Source organism: Vombatus ursinus, unplaced genomic scaffold (genome assembly GCF_900497805.2).
Source record: "Vombatus ursinus unplaced genomic scaffold, bare-nosed wombat genome assembly UNPS02000255.1, whole genome shotgun sequence".
NCBI lineage: Eukaryota > Metazoa > Chordata > Mammalia > Diprotodontia > Vombatidae > Vombatus > Vombatus ursinus.
The window spans coordinates 892587-914729 of record NW_020940033.1 but is presented as its reverse complement, the minus strand read 5'-3'; the positions used below and the strand labels follow the sequence as shown (position 1 = coordinate 914729).

The 22143-nt window shown below is 38.7% G+C and overlaps 1 protein-coding gene across 1 annotated transcript in view; it reads left to right on the top strand.

The window, feature by feature from the left end:
• Positions 1-256: 256 nt before the first annotated feature.
• LOC114032719 (sperm flagellar protein 2-like) overlaps positions 257-22143 on the top strand; it is a 222684-nt gene continuing 200797 nt past the window's right edge. The window contains exons 1-2 of the mRNA XM_027848143.1: positions 257-330; positions 11258-11360. Coding sequence (XP_027703944.1) covers positions 273-330; positions 11258-11360 — 161 coding nt within the window. The 5' untranslated portion in view covers positions 257-272. The remainder of the gene's footprint in view (positions 331-11257; positions 11361-22143) is intronic.

Below are 22143 nucleotides of genomic sequence, written 5' to 3'. Positions count from 1 at the left end.
ACTACCTCTCACTCACTTGCGACCCTGCGGGGCTCCTGCGCCTGCGCGCCACACCTTTCGGGCTGCCTGGCCCCAGAGCCTGGGCTCAGCGTACCCCTCCCCTGCGGCCGCCTGGGGCTTGACTCCTCCTCCGCCCCAGCAACGCGAGGCCCTCGCTAGGAGAGGCGCCCTTCGCTACTGGTTGCCCCTAACAACAAGAGGACGCGGCTGGCTCAGCCAAACGGGTCTCCCTAGTCCGCAGGTGTTCGCTGTCCAGGGGAGCAGGCGGAGCCATGTCGGACATAGTGTGCAAGTGGTTAAACCAGGAGGTGAAGCTGTCCCGGACAGTGAGTGAGTATCGGACCAGGGGCCTGGTGGGGCTGGAGAGGGGAGGGAGAAGCCCATTCATTCCTCCACGGAGTTGAAGGATGGAAGGGCAACCTGCCCCAGGTTTTTGGTGCAGAAGAAAGCCCAAGTAATGGCTCTAGTTCATAGCATCGTAACTCTAGAGCTGGAAGGGAGTTATTTTCTTCGAGGTTATCTAGTTCAATCTCCTCAGTTGTACGGATGAGGAAACTGAGGACCAAAGACTTCCTTGAGCCCCCCATAGGTTGTAAGTATCATAGGTGATCTGACTCTAGAGAGGGTTTTTTCACCTTTTTCGAGTGCCATGGATCGATCCCCGTTAGCAGTTTGAAGCCTATTGGACCCTTTCTCAGAATAATGTTATTAATACACAAGAGAAAATGCGTAAGTTTACAAAGGAAAACAACTGATATTGAAACATAGTTATCAAAATGTTTTTTAAAAAGTTCACAGACCTTAGGTTAAGAACTCTTGCCTAGGGCCTAGGGCTTGCCGCCTTAGCTATCTCCCACGGTTGCCCTTGATATCTCAGCCCACCATGGGGTTAACCTCATAACCCCTCTTTTTCCAACCCCCATTCTAATGTACTGCCTTGTTAATATAATTAAGATTTCACAGGATTTCATGTCATAAGGAATTTCTTTTCTCATTTGAGCAAAAAGAGCTTATGAATGTTTTTTTTACTAGCATGGAGAGAGGGAAATGCCTGGTATTAAAAAAAAAATACTTGAATATCATCTACCATCATAGATTTAGAACTGGAAAGGACCTTAGAGGTCATCATGTCCAGGCCCTTTGTTTTAAAGTTAAGGAAACCAAGGGCCAGAGAGATGACATTATTTGGCGTGCACAAAGTTACACAGGCAGTAAGTATCAAAGCAAGAATTCAAACCCAGGTCTTGTTGACTCAAATTTAGTCTTTTTGACATTTACCTCTGTCTGTCAATCACCTATCATGCTACAAGTCACCAAGATACATCCTTGCCTTGTATTGGATACTTTTCCCCAGCAGTACACATATAACTCAGTGCCAATTTCAGGGCTGATCTAGGTACTGATGATGACAATGGTGATGATAATAAAGACTCAAATGTACAAAACATTTTAAGGTTTGCAAAGTGCAGACTTTGTTATCTAATTTGATTCTCACAACACCATTGTGAGGTAGGTGCTATTATGATCACTATTTTCCATAAGAACACTAAGGCATAGAAAGGTTGCCTCACTTGCCCATTGTTACATAGCTAATAGGTGCTTGATGTACAGCATAAGTCCAAGTCTTCCTCAACTACAAGTCCAACACCCTGTCCACTATTCCACCCTGCTTCTCCTACATCATCATTAGAGATTGCTGTTCAAAATTTGTCCCCGAAGTGTGGCAGTAAGGAGTTTTATCACTTAATTTCTCCAGGGCTAAATTTTCCCGACCGTGAAATAAGGAGATTAAACTAGATGGTCCCCAAGGTGCCTTCCAGCTTTTAATTCTGTGATCCAATGGAGGGCAATGGCCTTAAATTAGAATTACCTCTCACCTGCTAGATCCTGTAAGCTGATGCTTTAGATCTCCAGTGGGCTGGTACCACAGCAAGAACAGACTGCTATATCTTTGTGGTAAAAGATGCAGTTAATTTGTGTGATGATTTAACAGCCTTAATGCCCTAATCCCATTACAGAGTGAACTTCACCTGCTGGTAGGCTCATATGACAACTGTTGTGTTCTCACAGCAGTGTGCCTCATCAGTCACAAAGGCTTGGTTTGTCCTCATTGTCTTGGCAAAGAGTCCATTATGCATTGGTGCCATTTTATCTTGGGACTTTTGCTGAAGAGATCTATTGGTTTGTCTTTGCTGTGGTACCAATCTCCTGAAACTTTTAATAGCATTGGTTTCTATGATATAGTAGTTATGGTACAATTCCATCTTAAGGCCATTTCTCCAAAGTGAATCATGGCCTTAGAGATAATCTAGTCCAACTTTGTGGATGGGGAAATTGTGCCCAAAAGAAATTAAATGCCACAAATGTTGCCTTTCACACAGTAGTGACAAGTTTTCAGTAACGGTCACTGGGTTTTCAAAAAACAGATTGCGTTCTGCAGCAGAAACTTGATATTTCTTCTTTACCAAACTTCCATTTCCTACACTGAGATATAATAGGCAAAACTGACCACTCAGCTCTGTCATGGTCCCACAGTGGATCTTATTGTCTCTCTAAAGTGTAATATTAATAGATGATATTTAGTATCTTTTACTCACTCAAAAACTTCCTCTTCTTTCAGTATGCAAGCAAAAATACAATATTGAATTATTAATTTAGACTTCTGTTTAGTAAAATTATTACCAGATTGTTTAGCCTAATGTGGCTTATTTACTTGCCCAGTAAAAAAAAAAAAATTGCTGAAGGGTCTCCAGGGCTAAATTACAGATTGAAACACTTAAAAATAGATATATAAAATTAATTTAAAAAAAAACCATAAGCAGAAGAGTAGCACCTAATCAATTTTGGTAATGCCAGCTTGAAAAAAAGAGTATTTTTTAAAGTTTAGAAGACCGCAACACTTCAAGAAAAAGTCCTAAAGACATGGGCTGTTACTGGAAAATTCCCAGCTTATGCTTCCCTGCAGTATAGCTGTTGCTTGTTAGCAGAAATACAGTGGCCTATCCTAGGAACCCCATGTACTCTCACTATATACTACATTTCTTTTCATCTTAACTGCTTGGATAGTATATTGAGAAAGAAACAAACCCCCAGGGAGCCAGACTGTAGACTATATAGTGCTTTTCAGACTAAAGTTATGCCTTGAGTTGTACTTGGAAACAAACAGACATCAGTGGAAAATATAAACAGATGGTGTAGTATCCTCTTTGCTGTTAAGACACATATAGACCATTCTGTGCTGCACACATTAAAACTTTTACATGATTTTAAAGAAAATGGGCAATTATGTTCAAGATAAAGAAACTTGAAGCAAAAAAAAATCTAATTTTCCAAATGTAATAAAGACAGCACTATTGCTTATAAGGTCATGAAGGTTTTTTACAAGAATTTACTTTTTCCCCCAGATGTACTTTGTTACACAGGATTTTTTTTTGGTTAATGGTTGAACCATGGAAGGATATTAAGAAATTAACTCTTAGATAATCTCTTTCTTTAAATCTTTTCAGTGATAGTCCATATGCTACTCTCATGTAGTACAGTCTGGGATTTATATAGTGATGCATAACTTGTTTTGCTAAATACATCTCCTTGGCCAGAACTACAGGGATTCAATCATGGAGCGATGCTTTCACTTCAAAAATCACGTACTGGTTTCCAATTGGAGAGAAAAAAGAGAGGTGGATTTTGGTGGTATCTCTTAGGAATATATGCAAACCACTAGCCTGGAAATCAGGTTCCCAATCTGTAAAATGAAATAGTTGAACTAGGCAATCTATTAGTCACCTCTAAATTCTCTAATCCAGTGGTAATCCTAGAGATTTACTAAATTATAGGGGACAAAATAAGAATGGGATGTGTTTTTCTGTTGCCTTGATGACTCAGATTCTGTTTTGATGAATGTTAACTACAGATGGCAAATAGCTAGAAAGAGCCAAAAGTTAAGTCAATCATATTTTTCTGCATATCCAAAGAATCATAGAATTTGAAGGAAAAAAATCTATTTGGAGAGAAAATGAGATCAAAGGATCCTTAACTGATGATACTCAATACTCTCTTAATCCTTAGCATACTCTGTATTTTCCTCTTAATGACATTGTAAATTTGGCATCTAGCACCTTCATATGCCAGTTAAAACAATATTACAAATGGGTCCCAATACAGGAAAATCCAAATCCAAATCTATTCAAGATTCTTGCATCGAGAGCTAAGATGAACTAACATCCATTAAACTGAGAATATTCAGCAAGTTAAATGTAACAATAATTCCTTCCAAAATAATTTGAGATAAATAAGGTAATTAAAATTAACTACTAAAATGTAATAGAACATGAAAGGATAATATTAGCATAAACTTTTTTTTTTTGAGATTTAAGCAATTCTTTTACAACAGAAAAGAACACATGGATAATAATACTGCCAATAAGGTTTTGTGTAATTCTTGATGCTTTTCTCATTTTTTCCCCCAAGAATATGACTTGTATCCTTCTACTCAAGCAGGAAGTCATTCAGTCAGTTTTGTTGCTGTTCAGTAGTGTCTGAGTCTTCATGAGAATGACTGAGGCCAGGTTTGAACTCAGGAAGATAAGTCTCCCTGACTCTAGGCCTGGTGATCTATCTGCTCCGTCACCTAGCAGCCATTTAGTCAATAAACATTTGTTAATGCCTGCTGGTACAATGCATAGTACTAGATCCTTGGGAAAAATACAAAGTTAAATCAAGCCCTCTGCCCTTAAAGATTTTATGGTCTCCTAGGGATTGGTTAAAAAACCAAACATTTAGTTGAGACAAATGGCAGCCCTCTCAATTCCATCTAGCATACAGAGCAACTTAAATATAAAGAATTCCAAAGGACTGTCAAACTATTTTTTTAACTAGAATATATTGCTTTTAAATAGTCTTGTTGTACAGACTTGATATTTGATGAATGTCAATATTAGTATTAGAAAATATCATAATATAATACTTTTTATTTCTTATATATCACAAATGTTAAGTGTTTGTCCAGGCTTTGTCGAAATTATCAAGTATTATTCAAAGGAAAACCATACATAGTAAAGCTTCCAAATAGTTTCCTCACACTACACCCCACCCTTAGATGCTCACATAGTGTAGCATAGGATTTTTCTCCCTCTTAGATGAAAATTGTTGGACAATCTAAAAGATATTTAAAATCAGAGAATTTTGGAGATATAAAGACCCTTTGTTCTAAACCTTTTTTCTTGAACATTTTAGGAAACTGAGACACCTCCTTAACTGAGGTTAAGGAAATTGCCCAAAATTAATTAGTGTCAGATCCAGGTCTGCAACCCTAACTTTTCACAAATTTCAGACATCATGTTCATCAGAAAATTTATTCCTTTTAGTATCAACATCACAGTCTGCTTTCAATATTCTCTGCATAACTTGGCACCATTGTGCTTCATTGCAATGTTGCTCAGAATGAATAGGAGATGAGATAGTGAGTCTAATAGCGCCTAGGCATTGTGCAAATCAAGATCAGACCATTCAGACCTTTAGTTTAATAAAACTTCTTTTTTCAAATTTCCAAGAAGGGGAGGGTGGGCAGTCCCATGAAACAAAGCAATAAGGTAGGAATTGAGATTTAATGCCAGATATTGAGGCTTTTTGTAAACTACATTAAATGCTTGAAAGGGATAGGTTATCGGAGTTGATGATTTCAGTCTCATACTAGAGAAAAAATAAAATAGAACTAAATCTGTTTTTCAAGTGGGATTAGACACAGGCTAGCTCTTTACTTGCTGAACATTGATCTTTTAATAAAGCCATTCAAATTATACAATATTGTTGGTTGTTCAGTCATTTTCAGTCATGTCTGAGTCTTTATGACCCCATCTGGGGTTTTCTTACCCCCTCAAACAGGGTTAAGTGACTTTTCCAGGGTCACACAGCTATTAAGTGTCTGAAACCAGATTTGAAATCAGGAAGATGAGTCTTCCTGACTTCAGGTTTGGCACTCTATCCACTGTACCACTCATTGCCCCAGCACTTCACAAGTATCTCATTTTATCTTCACAACAACTCTTGAGAGGTAGGTGATATTCTTATTTTACAGATTTTATTTTTTTACAGATAAGGAAACTGAAGCAAACAGAAATAAAGTGACTTACCTAAAGGTCTGAGACGTAGTTAGAAAATCCTGATATTACCTGCTAATATCAATCAGATTGCCAGACTTCATCTGGTCAGCATAATTAGGGACTGCTCTTTTAGCAGACTTCCAAGGATTGCCTGTATCCAAGGCCCTCCAGGTTTTTCAATTCTGAGCTTCTTTTTGGTCTCCCATGCAAATGAATAGAAAGGAAAAACAGAAAAAGTCCCAAGGTAGAAAGTCATTTCAAGGTACCATCCTCCACTTCAATTCTGTGTTTCAAAATTTTGACTTCGTTGCATGTTTAGTAACAAGTTTTTTAGCCTATTGATGCTTTGTAAACATATAGAAAAGTAAGCTGGGATCAAAAGGCAGCATGTCTTTACTAGGACATTCTAGGCATGCCAGAATGCCAGAATCACCATAGTTCCTATTGTAATAGGGTAGATCAAGGTAATGCTGTAGAGATAGTCTCTCTTGCTATTTGTGTGGACAAGCCGGGAAGATGTTGATTATAGAGTAATACTGTTAGGTAGATTCAGAACTAGTTGAATGACTGGCCCCAAAGAATAGCCATTAATTGCTCGGATGAAAGTCTTTAATGCAGTGCCCCAAGGATCTACCTTTGCCTTTGTGCATGCTTATAAGTGGAAGACATAGAAGGCATACCCATCAAATTTGCAGATGACATGTTACTGGGACAGATAGTGGACACATTGGATGATGATGTTGAGATTCTAAAAGACTGATGAACAGCCAAATTGCATAAGATGAAACTGAATAGAGATAAATGCAAAATTATACACTTGGGTTTAAAAAATCCACTTCACAAATATGAGAAGAAAATTATATGGCTAGATAGCAGTTTCTGGAAAATTATTCTGGGGTCATAATGAACTGGAAGTTCATCAGTTTGACAAGGCATTCAAGCAAATGATGGCATCCTAAACTGCACTGAGAAACATGGTATTCAGAACTATTCAGAAGAGAATTATTCCCCTTTTATTGTTCCTTGGACCAAGTAATGGGCTATCTGAGCAATGTGTTCAGTTCTGAGAACTGAATTTTAGGAAGCATTGATAAGCTTGTATTTTGAGAAGAGGCAACCAGGATGGTAACGGAACAGGGGAAACTACTATATGAGACTTAATTAATGGAAACTGGGATATTTGGGAAGGAAAAGACAGTTAGAGATTGATGGCGTCAAGCATTTGAAGAGACGGTTTTATGGAATGAGGATGCTACTTGGACTGCTTGGTCATAGAAGTTAGAATTAGGGGACAACACATGCAACTTTCAATGATTAAGGTTTCAGCTGTGTACATAGAGAACCTTTTGGCACTTAAGAGTTGTCCAAAATGGAATGAGTTGTCTCCCTTCACTGCCTTTGAGGTCTTTGAATGGAACTGGGTAACCACTTTTCTATAATGCTGTAGAAGAGTCTTATTAGACAAGATGGACCTCTGAGGTCCCTTTTAATTCTGACATTCTGTGTTAGTATCTGGTAATATTTTTACATCTTCTTTCCTGCCAGTATAGTCATTTGTTTAACCCATATGCCAGGGTATTGTTGTCTGGAATAAGAAATATTATTAGAGAAGAGATTCAATGACACATTTTTGATGTATAGCACAGATTCTATGTATGTCTTTGAATTGCATCAATAGTATCCAGTGCACAACTTTCAAGATGTTTTATCTTTGAACTTACACTAATATACTAAAAAGGACTTGGAGAAAAATGCAGACTAACATTGGACCTGTAAGGTAGCGTTTCATTCTAGTAATGAATGTTTAGTCTTACACTGCCCTAGACATGCTAGCAAAAGTTAATGAAATTATGAGAGATGTATTATCTGATCCTACAACCCATCAACAAATGTTATGGAAATGAGAGAAAAAAGGATACAGGCTGACAAAGAACTGCCCTAGTTTGTTGTGTTCATGATGCAGAAATTGTGGTTATTATGAATTCACCTAACAAGTTAAAAGAAGCTGAAGAATATTTTTTGGTAAAAGATACGGAAATAATTTGGGACACAGCTCCTTTGCCTTTTGATTATTTTTTGCAGAAATTTAAAATTTTAAAATTTTAAATTTTGCAGTAAGTGTTCCATGTTATATATACTAGTCAATAATCAATAAACATTTATCAAGCACCTACTATGTGCTAGGCACATACACCTACTATTAAGCACATACTATGTGCTAAGCGCTGAGAATACAAATAAGAAAAAGGCAGTCCCTGCCTTCAAGAAGCTCACAATCTAATGCAGAAAGTACACAAAAGGAAGCTGACAAACAGGAGCTGGAGGGTACCCAGTCCATGGGCATGATGTTCATGGAATGTAAACCAAACAGAGCAGCTGAGGATAAAGGAACTCAGCTGGAAAAATCTGAACCCTCAATAAGGGAAATCTTGGGAGGATTTCATTGTGCTGCCCTCTAGCCTTCTAATCAGAGAGTACAAGCAGAGGGTACTTAGAGTACTGAGAATCAGCTACACAGAAAGTAACATGATGAGATACTCTTCACTGCATTTTAGGAAAGACACAAATGACCAAAAAAGCAGGTTGATATCAATCTTTTTTTTTTTTCCGGAAAGCAGTTCCCTTGCTATCTCCAGGCATTACTTTCAATTCAGGTCTATAGCCTATGAGCATCTATGAATAGATTCCACAGTTACACTTGAGAATACAGTATAATAAATTACTGTCACCCCCCCATCCAATAAACTCCAGTGGCTTCCTGTTACCTCCAGGATCAAATCCAAAACCCTCTGTTTAGCTATTAAAGTCCTTTATAACCTGGTGCCCTCACACCTGTCAAGTCTTCTTATACCTTATCCCTCTATAGTTCAGTAACTCTGGCCTCCTAACGGCTCCTCCCACAAGATACTCCATCTTGCAATTCTGGACATTTTCACTGGATATCCCCCATGCCTGGAATTCTCTCTCTCTTCACTTCTACCCTCTGACTTACCTCCTTCAAATGTCATCTGACATCCAATCTTCTGCAATAAGCTTTTCTCAGTATTCCTTAATGTTAGTGCCTTCCCCCTGAAATTATCTCCAATTTATTCTGTACATAGCTTCTTTTCCTATTTTTGCGTGTTGTCTCCCTCCATTAGATTGGGAGCTCCTTAAAAACAGAGACTTATAAATAATTTGTTTTAAAAAATAAATAAATAATTTTAATAAATAAATGTATTTGTTTTACCTTTTTAGCCCCAGTACTTAGCCAGGTACTTGGCACCTGTAGGTGCTTAATAAATGCTTAACTACTTGACTGATCACTCCATTTGATGCTAGACAACCAAAATATTTTAGTACTCATGCCTTTGTTTTTAACTCTAGCATTATAGTCATAGAATATTAGAAGTGACTCTAGAGATCATCTAATTCAACTTCTTCATGTTACAAATGATTAAACTGAGGCAGAGAGAAATGAAATAATATCTGATGATTCAGGTGCAGAGCCAAAGCTGTAATAACAGGTCTCCTGAGTGAATATCCAGTGCTGTTTCCCTTATATAATGTTTTTTAGTTTTATCAACTTCACTACTGTTTTATTTCTGTCTATGGTTATCTTGGGCAGCTGAGTGACACAGTGGATAGAGTGCCAAGTCTGTAGTCTAGAAGACTCATCTTCTTGAGTTCAAATCTGGCCTCAGCCACTTACTGACTGCATGACCCTGGACAAATCACTTAACCCTGTCTGCCTCAGTCTCCTCATCTCTCCAATGAGCTGGAGAAGGAAATGGCAAATTGCTCCAGTATCTTTGCCAAGAAAACACCAGATGGGGTCACAAAGAGTCATTCGTGACTGAACAATAACAATGCTTATCTTTGTTTTCTTCCAAAGACGCATATGCTAGTATGTATAGCTAATTTGTCCTTCTTGTATGATTTCTGAAACTTTATGCAGAACCCAAGGGGTGCCGTGGGCTGTGTTTGACACTATTCCTGAGGGTGGTACTCTCAGTCAGAAGCTCACGCCAACCCACTCTGCACACCGCCTAACACTGAATGATACTTTGGGGTAACTTCCAATCTCTTTAACTCTCAGCCTAGTTCAGCTTTAACTGCCCCATTGTGGGTAATAACATTTACTTTGATAATCCAATTCCCACTTACCATTCCTACTAGGAAAACTTCTACCACCTTGTCTTTTTTCTCCACTGTAGTATAGATAGGTAGATAGATAATTTAAAAATTAGAATAAATAATTAACTGAAATAATAAAATCATAATAATAAAATGGTATCAATGAGGCTTGGCATTAACTCCCATTTTCTTGCACATATAGCCACACATTTTGATCTCCCCACCTCATTCTATCCCCAAAACCCACAAGCATAGTCAGAATCCCTGGAAGGGGAAAATGCACTCCTGGTTTACTTATAATGAGAAGATCAATTCTTATCTCCTCAGCAGAGCACACGGCTTTGATTTGGACCTTGGAGTCATTTGTCCCCAAGAACTCAGTTCGCTGCAGCCTCCCTAACAAGATCTCTGATCTCATTGCATCTCTCACTTCTCTTATGTCTGCTCTTGTGCTCCTGTTTCTGCTACTGTTCCCAGCTGATGACTATACTCAGCCACACCCTACTCATGTAACCCGGCCCAGCAAGGATAAAAGAATCCATCCATCCTGTGCCCAGATAGCTGCATCCTGGCATTCATAAGTTTAGCATCCAGAGCAGCAAAGGGGAACCAATCTGATTTGGTTGCCTCTTTCTTTTTCAAAGGTCTGCTATTTGCCCTCTCCCTACACACCTACCCCCATGATGACAGATCTATGAGCATGCTCCCTCCTCAGTCCCAGTCTTTGCCTCGTTCTCCAGCATACATGGAGGAGGGAGATTGGGAGTAGACTTGCTCCCAGATGTGCTTGCCTTGTCTTCGGGCAGGATGAGTAGGAGGGTGGTAGGGCAAAGAGAAGAGGAGTCCTGTATTAGAGCACAGTTGTACTTTTGTCTTCCTTTTTGCCTTTTAGTCCCTGGAAGATGGGTTATTTTTTCTCAAAAACCTTTTTTTTTATAACTCAAGGAATTAAAGATATTTTTGTTTTGTTTTGTGTGAATTTAAGAGTTTCACATGTGTTATGTTCACTATTTTAAAAATGTTTTAATCTTTTAAAAATTCAGGCCCAAAGGCACTTGAAAAGGATTTTTCTAATGGCTTCCTACTTGGAGAACTTCTACACAAACACGAACTTCAGGATGATTTTCCTCAATTTTCAGAAGGCAGGTAAGGATGCTTATGCGCTGACTGTTCTTACTATTGGAATCTCGTGAGGCTGTGGAGCCAGAATGGGAAACGGACAGACAAGTGTGCCCTAGAGGCTGCAGGGAGACATGCCTACCTGCAATTCTACTGGGCTACTGAAAAGTTTCAGGAAATAGCCTCTATTGCCATGCTTTTCAATTTGGAGATTGAGAAATTGGCCTGAATGTGAGGATGGAATGTGAAAGGAACGCTGATGATTTCTGATGCCAGTAGGGTTTCTTGAAAATGCCATTGGGATCGCCAGCGACAGAGTAGTGTGGGTCATCAGACATCACTTGAGGCTTAGAGAACCAGTGACAGATTGTGCAGCCCCCTCTTCTCCCTTAGGGAAAGGGAAAGCACCAGAGGCATGTGGGTGAGGTGATCACATCAGAGAAGCAGAAATAATACTGACAGGTAATGGTAAGAGGCCCTGCAAGCATGGAGTTCTTTGATGTTGGCCCATACTCACAGTAAAAACTATACTCACCCTTCTGGGACCTCTCGCTACCAATTCTTGGAATGCTTCCACTTGTCTGCTGTCCGGGTATCTTCTCCTTTATAACTTTTCCCTTAAGGTTAGAAGGGGGTTGAACAGTCAAGCTCACGTAGATAAGCATTGCTCAACCTGTGGGTTCATGTGGTTTGGGAGTGAGTGGAGAGTGAGGGTATTTTCAGCGATTACATGTGGGAGACTGAGTGAGCCAGTGCGGACCATGGGGGCCCTGGCTGGACATTGGTGAACTGGTGTGACAAGAGCTGTGTAAAAGGTAGTTAGGACAGTCCTCTGGTTGCTAGTGTTCTTCCCCATGCTTGCTTTGTACCTATATTTAAATGTATACCAGCAGAATGAGCTGTGATCAAAAGTCTGTAAAACCATATTCTATGGCATGTGCTGTATTGGAATCATGAGTATGAGCTCTTCCTAGTTTGTTTTCAAGAAATGATTAACCTGGAACTTCCGCTTCTGGGAGCCAACGTGGAGGAGTAAGACATGAGTCTCTCTTACTCTCCCCTATTAACCTATGAAAGCCTAGAAAATATCCCCCCAGGAAAAACCCTGGAACAGCTGAACCACAAGAAAGATGGGGTGCAATAGTCCAGTAGCCCGGGTAGCTTGAGGAATTAACTGTAAAGGCCCCTCTTACCTTGGGGGAAGGGGAGCAGTACAGAACGGGAGGCATCCCAGCAAGCTAGTGGAAAGCCCCACCTCAGCGTACCAGGAAGAGATCCTGAAGCCCGGGTGGTGGAGCAGGCAAGTACTAACACCAGGACCCCCAAGTGCCTCATTGAAGGCGGGGAAACTAATGGAAACCAGCTCAGAAAACCACCAGGTGCCTCATCATTCTACAGCAACCAGCTCTCCTAGAGCCTCAGCAAAACTAAGGGAAGCAGCGCTCCAACGGGCCCCAGGTGGATAAACACCCTACAACATCCATCTGAAAGGAGCTGAAGAAAGCAAAAGGAAGGAAAGACCTGGATGAGCAGGAAATCTCCAGGAGCCACACTACCCAATCCTACCCCTGGAGTTCCAGTATTGTTGTTTCTAGCCCAACACCAGGTAAACTACCAGAATCCTATAGCCTCTAACTGCCAACATTGGAGGCCCCAACACACAGAGCCATTGACCAGGCCGTAGGCTCCCAACACAAGAAGCTTGGGTTATTGCCCTCTGCTCCCCAGCAGGAGCGCCCAATCTCTTTAAAGGCCAGGAAATAAGCAAACACCATGAGCAAAAAGAAATGTACTATAGATTCTTATTATGGGAAGAGTGAAGACCAAGGCAGAAATTCTGAAGAGGACACCATTGTCAACAAACCCACATCTGGAACCTCAAAAGGAAATGTGAACTGGTATGAAGCTCAAAAAGCCTTCTTAGAAGAGCTCAAGAAGGATTTTAAAAGTCAAATGAGAGAGGTAGAAGAAAAAATGGGAAAAGAAATGAGAGGTATGCAAGAGAGAGTCAATAGCTTAGAAAAGGAAGGATACAAATTAACTATAGAAAACAAGTCCTTAAAAAATACAATTGGCCAACTGGAAAAAATGTACACTGAAGAAAACAAGTCCCTAAAAAATACAGTTGACCAATTGGAAAAAAAGTACACTGAAGAAAACAAGTCCCTAAAAAAATACAATTGGCCAAATGGGTAAGGAGGTATAAAATCTAATAGGAGAAAATAATTTGTTAAAAATTAGAATTGAGCAAATGGAAGCTAATGACTCTATGAGAGAAGAAGAATCAGTCAAACAAAAACAAAAGAATGAAAAAATAGATGAAAACGTAAAACACCTCATTGGTAAAACAGCTGACCTGGAAAATAGATCCAGGAGAGACAATTTAAAAATTATTGGTCTACCCGAAAACCACGATGAAAAAAAGAGCCTGAACAGTATCTTTCAGGAAATCATAAAGGAAAACCGCCCTGAAGTCCTAGAACCAGAGGATAAAATAGCCAATAGAAAGAATCCACTGATCACCTCCTGAAAGAGATCCCAAATTGAACACACCAAGGAATATAGTAGTCAAATTCCAAAACTACCAGGTCAAAGAGAAAATACAGCAAGCAGCCAGAAAGAAACAATTTGAATATCGTGGAACCACAGTCAGGATTACATAGGACCTTGCAGCTTCTACATTAAAAGACTGTAGGGTGTGGAATATGATTTTTCATAAGGCAAAGGAGCTTGGATTACAACGAAGGATCAACTACCCAGTGAAAATGAGCATGATCTTTCAGGGAAGGAGATGGATATTCAACAAAATAGGGGACTTCCATACCTTCCTGATAAAAAGACCAGAGTTCAACAGAAAATTTGATCTTCAAATACAAGACTCAAGAGAGACATAAAAAGGTAAACAGGATAGAAAGAAACAACATGTTATTAATAAGGGCAAACTGTTTACATCCCTACAAGGGAAGATGACACTTGTAACTCTTGAGAACTGTATTGTTATTACACTATGTTAAAGGGGTATACATAAAGGCAGTGGGTATAAATTGATTTTGATGTAATGATGAAAAAAATCTAATCAAGTGGGTTAAATGGATCCAAGTAAGTGAATTAATCTGATCTAACTAAGAAAATGTACTGAGAGAAAAGGAAAGGAGGAGGCAGACAAGGGTAAGTTCCATCACAGGAAAAGGCACAAAAACCTATTACAGCAGAGGGAAGGAAGGGAGGCAGATGAGCATTGTTTGAACCTTACTCTCATCAGATTTGGCTCAAGAAGGGAATAACATAATCAGTTGGGCATAGAAATCTAACATGCCCTGTAGGCCGTAGGAAGGAAAAGGGGAAAGAAAAGGAAGGGGCTAATAGAAGGGAGGTGGGACTGAGGAAGGTGGTGGTCAAAAGCAAAACATTAGTGAGGAGGAAAAAGGACAAAGGAGAAAGAAAAGCATAAGGGGAGGGGCGGAAGGATGGAGAGAGACACAGGTAGTAATCATAATTGTGAATGTGATATATAAATGTAATGGAATACTATTATATTACAAGAAATGATGAACAGGCAGACTTCAGATAAACCTGGAAAGACTTGTATGGTTTGATGCTGAGTGAAGTGAGCAGAACCAGGAGAATGTTGTACATAATAACAGCCACATTGAGTGATGACTGACTTTGATAGACTTAACCCCAGATCTTAGACATCTCCAAAAGCCTCATGATGGAAAATGCTATCCACATCCAAAGAAAGAGCTATGGAGTTTGAATGCAGATCAAAGCACTATTTACTATTTTTTTTCTTCTGTTGTGTTTTGTTTCCTCTTTCTAGTGGTTCCTCCTATTGGTTCTAATTCTTACTTACAACATCACTAATGTGAAAATATGTTTAATAGGAATGTATATGTATAGCCTATATTAGATTGTGTGTTGTCTTGGGGAAGGAGATAGGGAGTGAGGGGGACAGAAATTTAAAACTCAAAAGTTTATGGAAGTAATTGTTGATAAATTAAAATAAACTAATAAAAATTGAAAGAAATGCTTAACCTGGGTCCTTGGGATGATTGAGAACATCTCAATTCATGATTGTTTAGTGACACTTTAGTAATTTAAGAATCTGTGTTGTTACAGATATGAAGACACCCTCCCCCACCAATGTATAGCACATCTTATGTGAGATTTTGAGATTTTCTCTGACCAAAAATTCATTAATTCATCAACCTTTAGCCAATTAGTGAAGAACTCTAGTCTCTAGAGAATACGTAGCCTAGAACTAGTTCTATATTCAGAGCAGCAAGGTTAATTGTAAAGTGTGCTGGATTGGAATTAGAGGACATGGGTTCAAATCCTGGTTCTGCCATTTAATATCTCTACAAACGTGGGTAGTCCCTCTGGTCTTCCATTTTCCCCTCTGTAAAATGTGAGGTTTGGGCTAGATGTCTTCTAAGAAACTTTCCGGCTCTAAATGTTTTATCCTGTCATCTGTTCCAACTTGGTTGGGCATTGTACAACATTTCCAGGGCATTCTAGCATGTGGATGTGTCCTTCAAGAGCCTGGGATCTCCTCCACACCCCTGCAAGATGAGACTTGTTGTTATTCAGTTGTTTTTCAGTTCTGTCTGCTCTTTGTGACCCTATTTGGAGTTTTATTGGCAAAGACACTGGAGTAAGTTTGCCATTTCCTTCTCCATCTCATTTGACAGATGAGGAAACTGAGGCAGACTAGGTTAGGTGACTTGCCCAGGGTCACACAACTATTAAGTGTCTGAGGCTGCATTTGAACTCAGGTCCTCCTGACTCAACACCTGGTTCTCTCTCTACTGTGCCACCTAGCTGCGCACAATAAGGCATTAGAGAAGGCTTTTTAGCAGACAATACAGTAACTCTAGAACAGGTATTTATTTCTTTAGTCTTTTAAAATGTTTTACCCTCCAAAGTTAACCTTAAAAAACAGTCTTTTCAAAATCTAAGTATCAGAAAGAGAAAAAAAAGTTTCTTACTACTACCTTAGGAAGTATTGCCAAGCCATATTCACCTATTTTTTTTAATCACAATCATTCTCAAACTCCATTATTTCATCTGTTTGGTTGCCTCTCTCCACGTCTCCTATGTGGCTCCTATATCTATTTTGGTCAGTTGCCTACAACATGAGGAAGTTGAACAGGCAAATTGTGTGGCTGTTAATAGGTAGTATTTTGATTTTGAATTTTAATGTGTAAGTAAAAGAGATGACTCTAATCAAAATAAATTTTTAAAAAATGGTAACAGCAGGTCCCTACTTATTGAATCCGATTCCACCCTTCAAGCTGAAAGGGGCATGATAGAAGGGAGGATAGCCATATGGCTTTATTGAGGTAGAAGGAGCAATGGAAAAGCTGCTCTTCTATACCCACTTAGAGCTCAATACTTCCTTTATTGCCAATAAATCAACAGCAATAACTTATTAAGTGCCTACTTTGAGGCAGCTGCTGTTGTTGGTACAGGGACACAAGGACAAAAACGAAAAATCCTTGTCTGAAGGAGTCTATTATAGTCATCTGCAGGATACAACGTGTACGTATTTTAATTTTTAGAGAGAATAAATACAAAGTAAATAAAGGAGGAATGGCTCTGGTAGTTGTGAAAATTTTATGCATCATATTCCTTCCTACCTTGGAAAAGCAGTAAGCTAGTGGGGAATCTTGTTGTACCCTATCTCCTTGAATCTCAGGTTAGTTTCTAAATTTCTAGGACAGACTGTTTGGGTGATCCCCTTCTGTCTATAACCAGTTTTCCTCTCCCACTCCTGCCTTTCTTCTTTATCATAATATATCTTGGGAGGACTGATGCAGAATAAGATCAATCCCAAAGTTTGAAAAATTCTGGGCTATTGGGTCAATTCTTACCTACTCCTCTTTTCTCTTACAACTATTCTCGGTTCCTGGTAAGCTCAGGCATGGTCTTTGAACCCCATTACTGTTCTGATATATTGTCATATTCTGTGATGATGACTTTGTTGCTAGAATGGTCCTTTTGGGGAGAGTCACTTCTAAACTGGAGGAAATTATTCACACTCCTGCTTCCAATAAGTCTTCATGTTCTATGGTGGCACACACCTATGACCTCAGTTACTAAGAGAACTAAGGTTGGTGGATGTTTTGACCTTGGGAGTTCTGAGTAGCAGTGGACTAAGTGGATCAGATATCTGCACTAAGTCCAGTACCAAAATGGTGAGAGTTGGGGATGCACCAGACTGCCAAAGGAGGGAACTGGTCCAGGTCAGAAAGAAAGCAGGTCAAAGCTCTAGTGCTGATCAGTATTGAGATCAGGCCCATGAATACCATTGACTTCCTCGGCAAGATAGGGAAACCCAGTCTTTAAAGGAAAAATAAAGGAGAGAGAATAGGATAGAAGAGAGAAGAGGAAACAGAACCTAGATTTTCCAGAACTTTGGGAACTGCTTCAAGTTCAGGACAGAATGCCTACCCATAGCCCTAGGGGATTTGCAAGTCTGTCTTAGCCAAATGACCCTATGTGACAATTTAGGGCCATTAGATTGTCTCATGGTTCTTTCTGAAAGGGATTGATTTGATGAATAAAATTTTATACTTCTGAATCAGTGCTGGGTAACCAGATATTTGAACAACAGAATAAGGATCCATATTCTATCTTTGACCCTAATCTTCTTCCCCTAGACTATACTTCTTTGGGTGTCACATAAGTCAGTCAATTTGTGATTGTTTCAGTGCCTCACAGCAAGCTTACGCTGAAAAAAAAAAGTTTTTCTCTTCTCTTACCTTGCCAAAGTCACTTTTATACCATGTCCCAATTCTGTGGTCTATCATATTTTAAAATCTTATTTAAACTTTTAAAAATATTTTTTAAAAGGAAGAAGCATTAGTTTTCTCTCCTTCCCACTTCTTCCCCAAAAGAATAAAAAAATCTATGCTGATTATAGCCAAAATTATAGTTCACTCTGCATATCACATTCATCACTTCTCAGGACGTGGACAGCTTTTCATCATCATTACTCTAGAATCATGGCTCATCATTGTATGGATGAAAGATTTCAAATCTGTCAGTTACTCCTTTACATGATACTATTTTTGTTGTATAAATTGTTCTGGTTCAGTTTACTTCACTTTCTATCAGGTCATATTAAGTCTTCCCGGTTTCTTCAGAATTGTCCCTTTTGTTATTTCTTGTGGCACAATAATGTTTCATTATATTTGTCTGCCATAATTTGTTTAGCCACACTTCTTGGTTGTTTCCAGTTCTGTATCACCACAAAAAAGCTACTACAAGTATTTTTGAGAGTATAAGTCTGTTTCCTATTTCTTCTACCTCTTTAATCAAGTAGTAGTATCACAGTTTAGCCTCTTTTGGGGCATAGGTCCAAATTGTTTTCCAGAATGGCTATACCAATTCATTTCTCTACTAATAGTGAATTGATGTGCCTGTTCTCCCACAGTCCCTCCAATATTTGTCATTTTCCTTTTTTGTCAATTCTGTCAACTAATGAGTGTTGCAGAGCTGTTTACAGGAAACACATTTCAAACAGAGGGATACACATAGGGTAAAAGTAAAAGGCTGGAATAGAATATATTATGCTTCAACTGAAGTAAAAAAAGCAGGAGTAAAAGTTATATAAACAGAGGACAAGCTCCATAGATTTTGCCAGGCTAGAAATGTGCTTTGAGAATGAGTCCAGAAATGAGTGATGTGTTTCTGTCATTCAAGAATCAAATAACTCAGCATGGGGTAGTTCATCACCAGAAATAAGATCGAATTTTTGAGTAGTGGAAACATGGATGAATTGTGATCTTTGTTGTCACTGGAAGAAGTTCCTATTTTGATGAAATCACTGTTCTTTCCAAGTATCAAAATAAGACAACATTCTGCCTTATATGGTTTGAAGGCATTTATCTTGGGAATTGCCCATGCTAGGGGCAATATTCCTCACTCTGAAAGAAGAGTCTGCCTGTGAATACAGTTAACCCTCCTGTTAAGGGTGAAAAGTAAGCAGGTTGTGTACAAAAATGAACATGGATTTCCCTGGGAGGGTGAATTCTCCGCACTGTACGAGGAGAGTTATTCCCACAACACATGGGGCTCCAAGGGAGAGAAGAATGGCAGTCCCATGACAAATAAGAAGATAGGGTAGAGGGGGAGAATACTTTTCCCAGAATACTTAACTTGCTCCTTAAGAAGTCATCATTTACATCATATGCCGTACCTCTAGAGCAAAGAAGTCCTTGAGGCTTAACTTACATGCAAACAGCTGTAGCACAGAGCCATAATGATTATTGTGTTGCATTTATTTAACTTAGTTAATGGGTAGGCCATTTCCAATTTATGAATAAATTATATTCTCAAATTTGGGGAACTGTTTGGAACTCAGAAGGTATTTTCCCATTAAAATCACTGTTTTAAATGATATTTATATTACCAGGTTAAACTGTGAGAATAACCTACTTGATCCATAACACAGCTAAACTGAAATGTGGATGCTACTTACCCTTACATCTGAGCTATTGGAACTGGGGGTCATATTGGTGCAGGAAAACTTTTTTTTCTTTTCTGTTTCTGATAGAGGGTCAGTACAAAATCAAAGTCAAAGTTAGGTAGTTTATCCTTGACATATTCTAACCTTCTTTTCTCAACCCTCTCCCAAATCCTGATGGTCCTACTTTCAGGTACCCACTGTGTCCACAATGCCCTAAGGTCTTCACAATGGCACCCTACCCCAGCCTGTCCTAAGACCCAAAGAATTCTGTGTTTTAAAGTTTCCAACCTCTTTTCTCCTTGATCAAAAACTTCTGTTACCTCGTTATTAGGTATTAGTGCTCTAATTGACCTAATTAACATGTCTTAACCCTTCCATAGGCATTGAATTTATAAAAGAAGATGAGTGGTGCCACTTTAGGCAATGTCATGGAAAGAAAAGTGGAAAAAAAAATCAGGTGGTAGGGGAAAAATAATTTTTGGTTGTTCTCTTCACTATTCCTGCTCTTTAGTAGCATTCTCCTTTCCATCTTAGAATCATGGAAACCGGGCTTCCTCCAGAAGACATTGATTGCATTCCTGGCCACCCTCTCCAGGTCTGGATTACCTTCACTCAAGCTGCTAACACAGTGGGCCAAGAGATATGTTTCTTGGTTGCTTGTTCCTGACTGCCGCTTCCAGACTAATATCACTTAGCACCTCTCGCTCTCCCTTGTAGGTTTGCTCCATTCAGATATGTTACTGTCTTGGTGCCAGTTGTTTACTGGTTTGAAGGATCATTTCCCCACATTTCTGAAGGAGTCCAGTACCTGACTCACAGTCTTATCTTCATCATAAGTCCTGCCACTTTTATTCAAGGACTTCATATACTCTCGTTCTAACCTCATTTTCTTCTCATCCCAATTATGACTGTGTAGTCGAACAATTTAACTTTAAACTGCCCTTTACCCTTGATTCTCTTGCCCCTTATCTTATGATTAATCGTTCCTTTCCAAACTTCAACCTTGGATTATTCCCATCTTCTTTTCTCCACTCCTTGTCATAGGAAGTCACATAGCCATTTTGACAGGGACCACAAGTTTATGTTATACTTTCTCAACTGGACCATCATGCTGTGTCTCATTTTTGTTTTTTGTCCCACTCCCCACAATCTTTGTTCTAAATCTTTTCTTCTTCACTCAAGTCACATATACCAGCCTTCTAATTGACTCTCCAACTAAGATAATGGTTCTTTTTTTTTTTAATCTGTCTATTCTTTTTCTAAGTTTCACTTTTTGACTTAACAGAAATATATTTTCTCTTCTTCCCATGCTCCATTCCATGAAGGAATACAGAAAAAAACAAACAAACAAGTTCCTTGTAATACATATGCAGTTAAGCAGAGCAAATCTTCTCATTGTGTGTGTATAAAAAATAATGTGTCTCATTCTTTACGTTGAATCTACCACCTATCAGAAAGTGGGTATCATCCTTTATCATGAGTCCTCTGGAATCATGAATGATCTTTTTATTGATTAGAGTTCTTAGAACTTTCAAAGTCTTTTTTTCTCCAGTGTTGTTTTTGTTGTACAAATTGTTTTAATGGTTTTCTCATTTAATTCCTCATCAATTTATAAAAGTCTTCAAAATTGTTGGGGTTTTTCGTAATATTGATGTTATAAATAGTATAAGTTATTCTGCTTACTTCATATTTCATCATTTCATGCGCTTCTGGCCATGTCCCTTTGAAATCATTTATTTCATCATTTCTGATAGCCCAATAATATTCCTTCACAGTTATACATCACACTTTGTTCAACCATTCCTCAATTTATGGGCATCCTCTTAAGTTTCTAGATTTTTTTTTACCTCCACAAAAAGAGGTTCTATTAACATTCTTGTATATATAGGAATTTTTCTCTTTCTTTGATCTCTTTTGGGCATAAAATTAGCAGTGATAAAGCTGGTTAAAGGGGCATGTACTGTTTGGTAACTTTTTGTGTATAACTGCAAATTATTTCTGGAATGGTAATTATACCCATTCAGTGGTCCACAGACAGTACATTAATGTGGCTGTAATCCTATTGGATTACGAATTTGTAGTTTTCCCTCCAAATTTGTCATTTTCTTTTTTGGTCATCTTGGTGATCTGATGAGTGTGAAATAGAACCTCAAAATTGCTTTAATTTGTATTTTTCTAGTTATTGGTGATTGGAAGTTCTTTTTGTTTGTTTTGGTTTGTTTTTGTTTTTGTTTTTCTCTATGGCTATAGATAACTTGGGTTTCTTCTCTTAAGAACTATTGGTTCATATTCTTAGATCATTTTCCATTGAGGAAGGGTTCTTAATCTTATAAATTT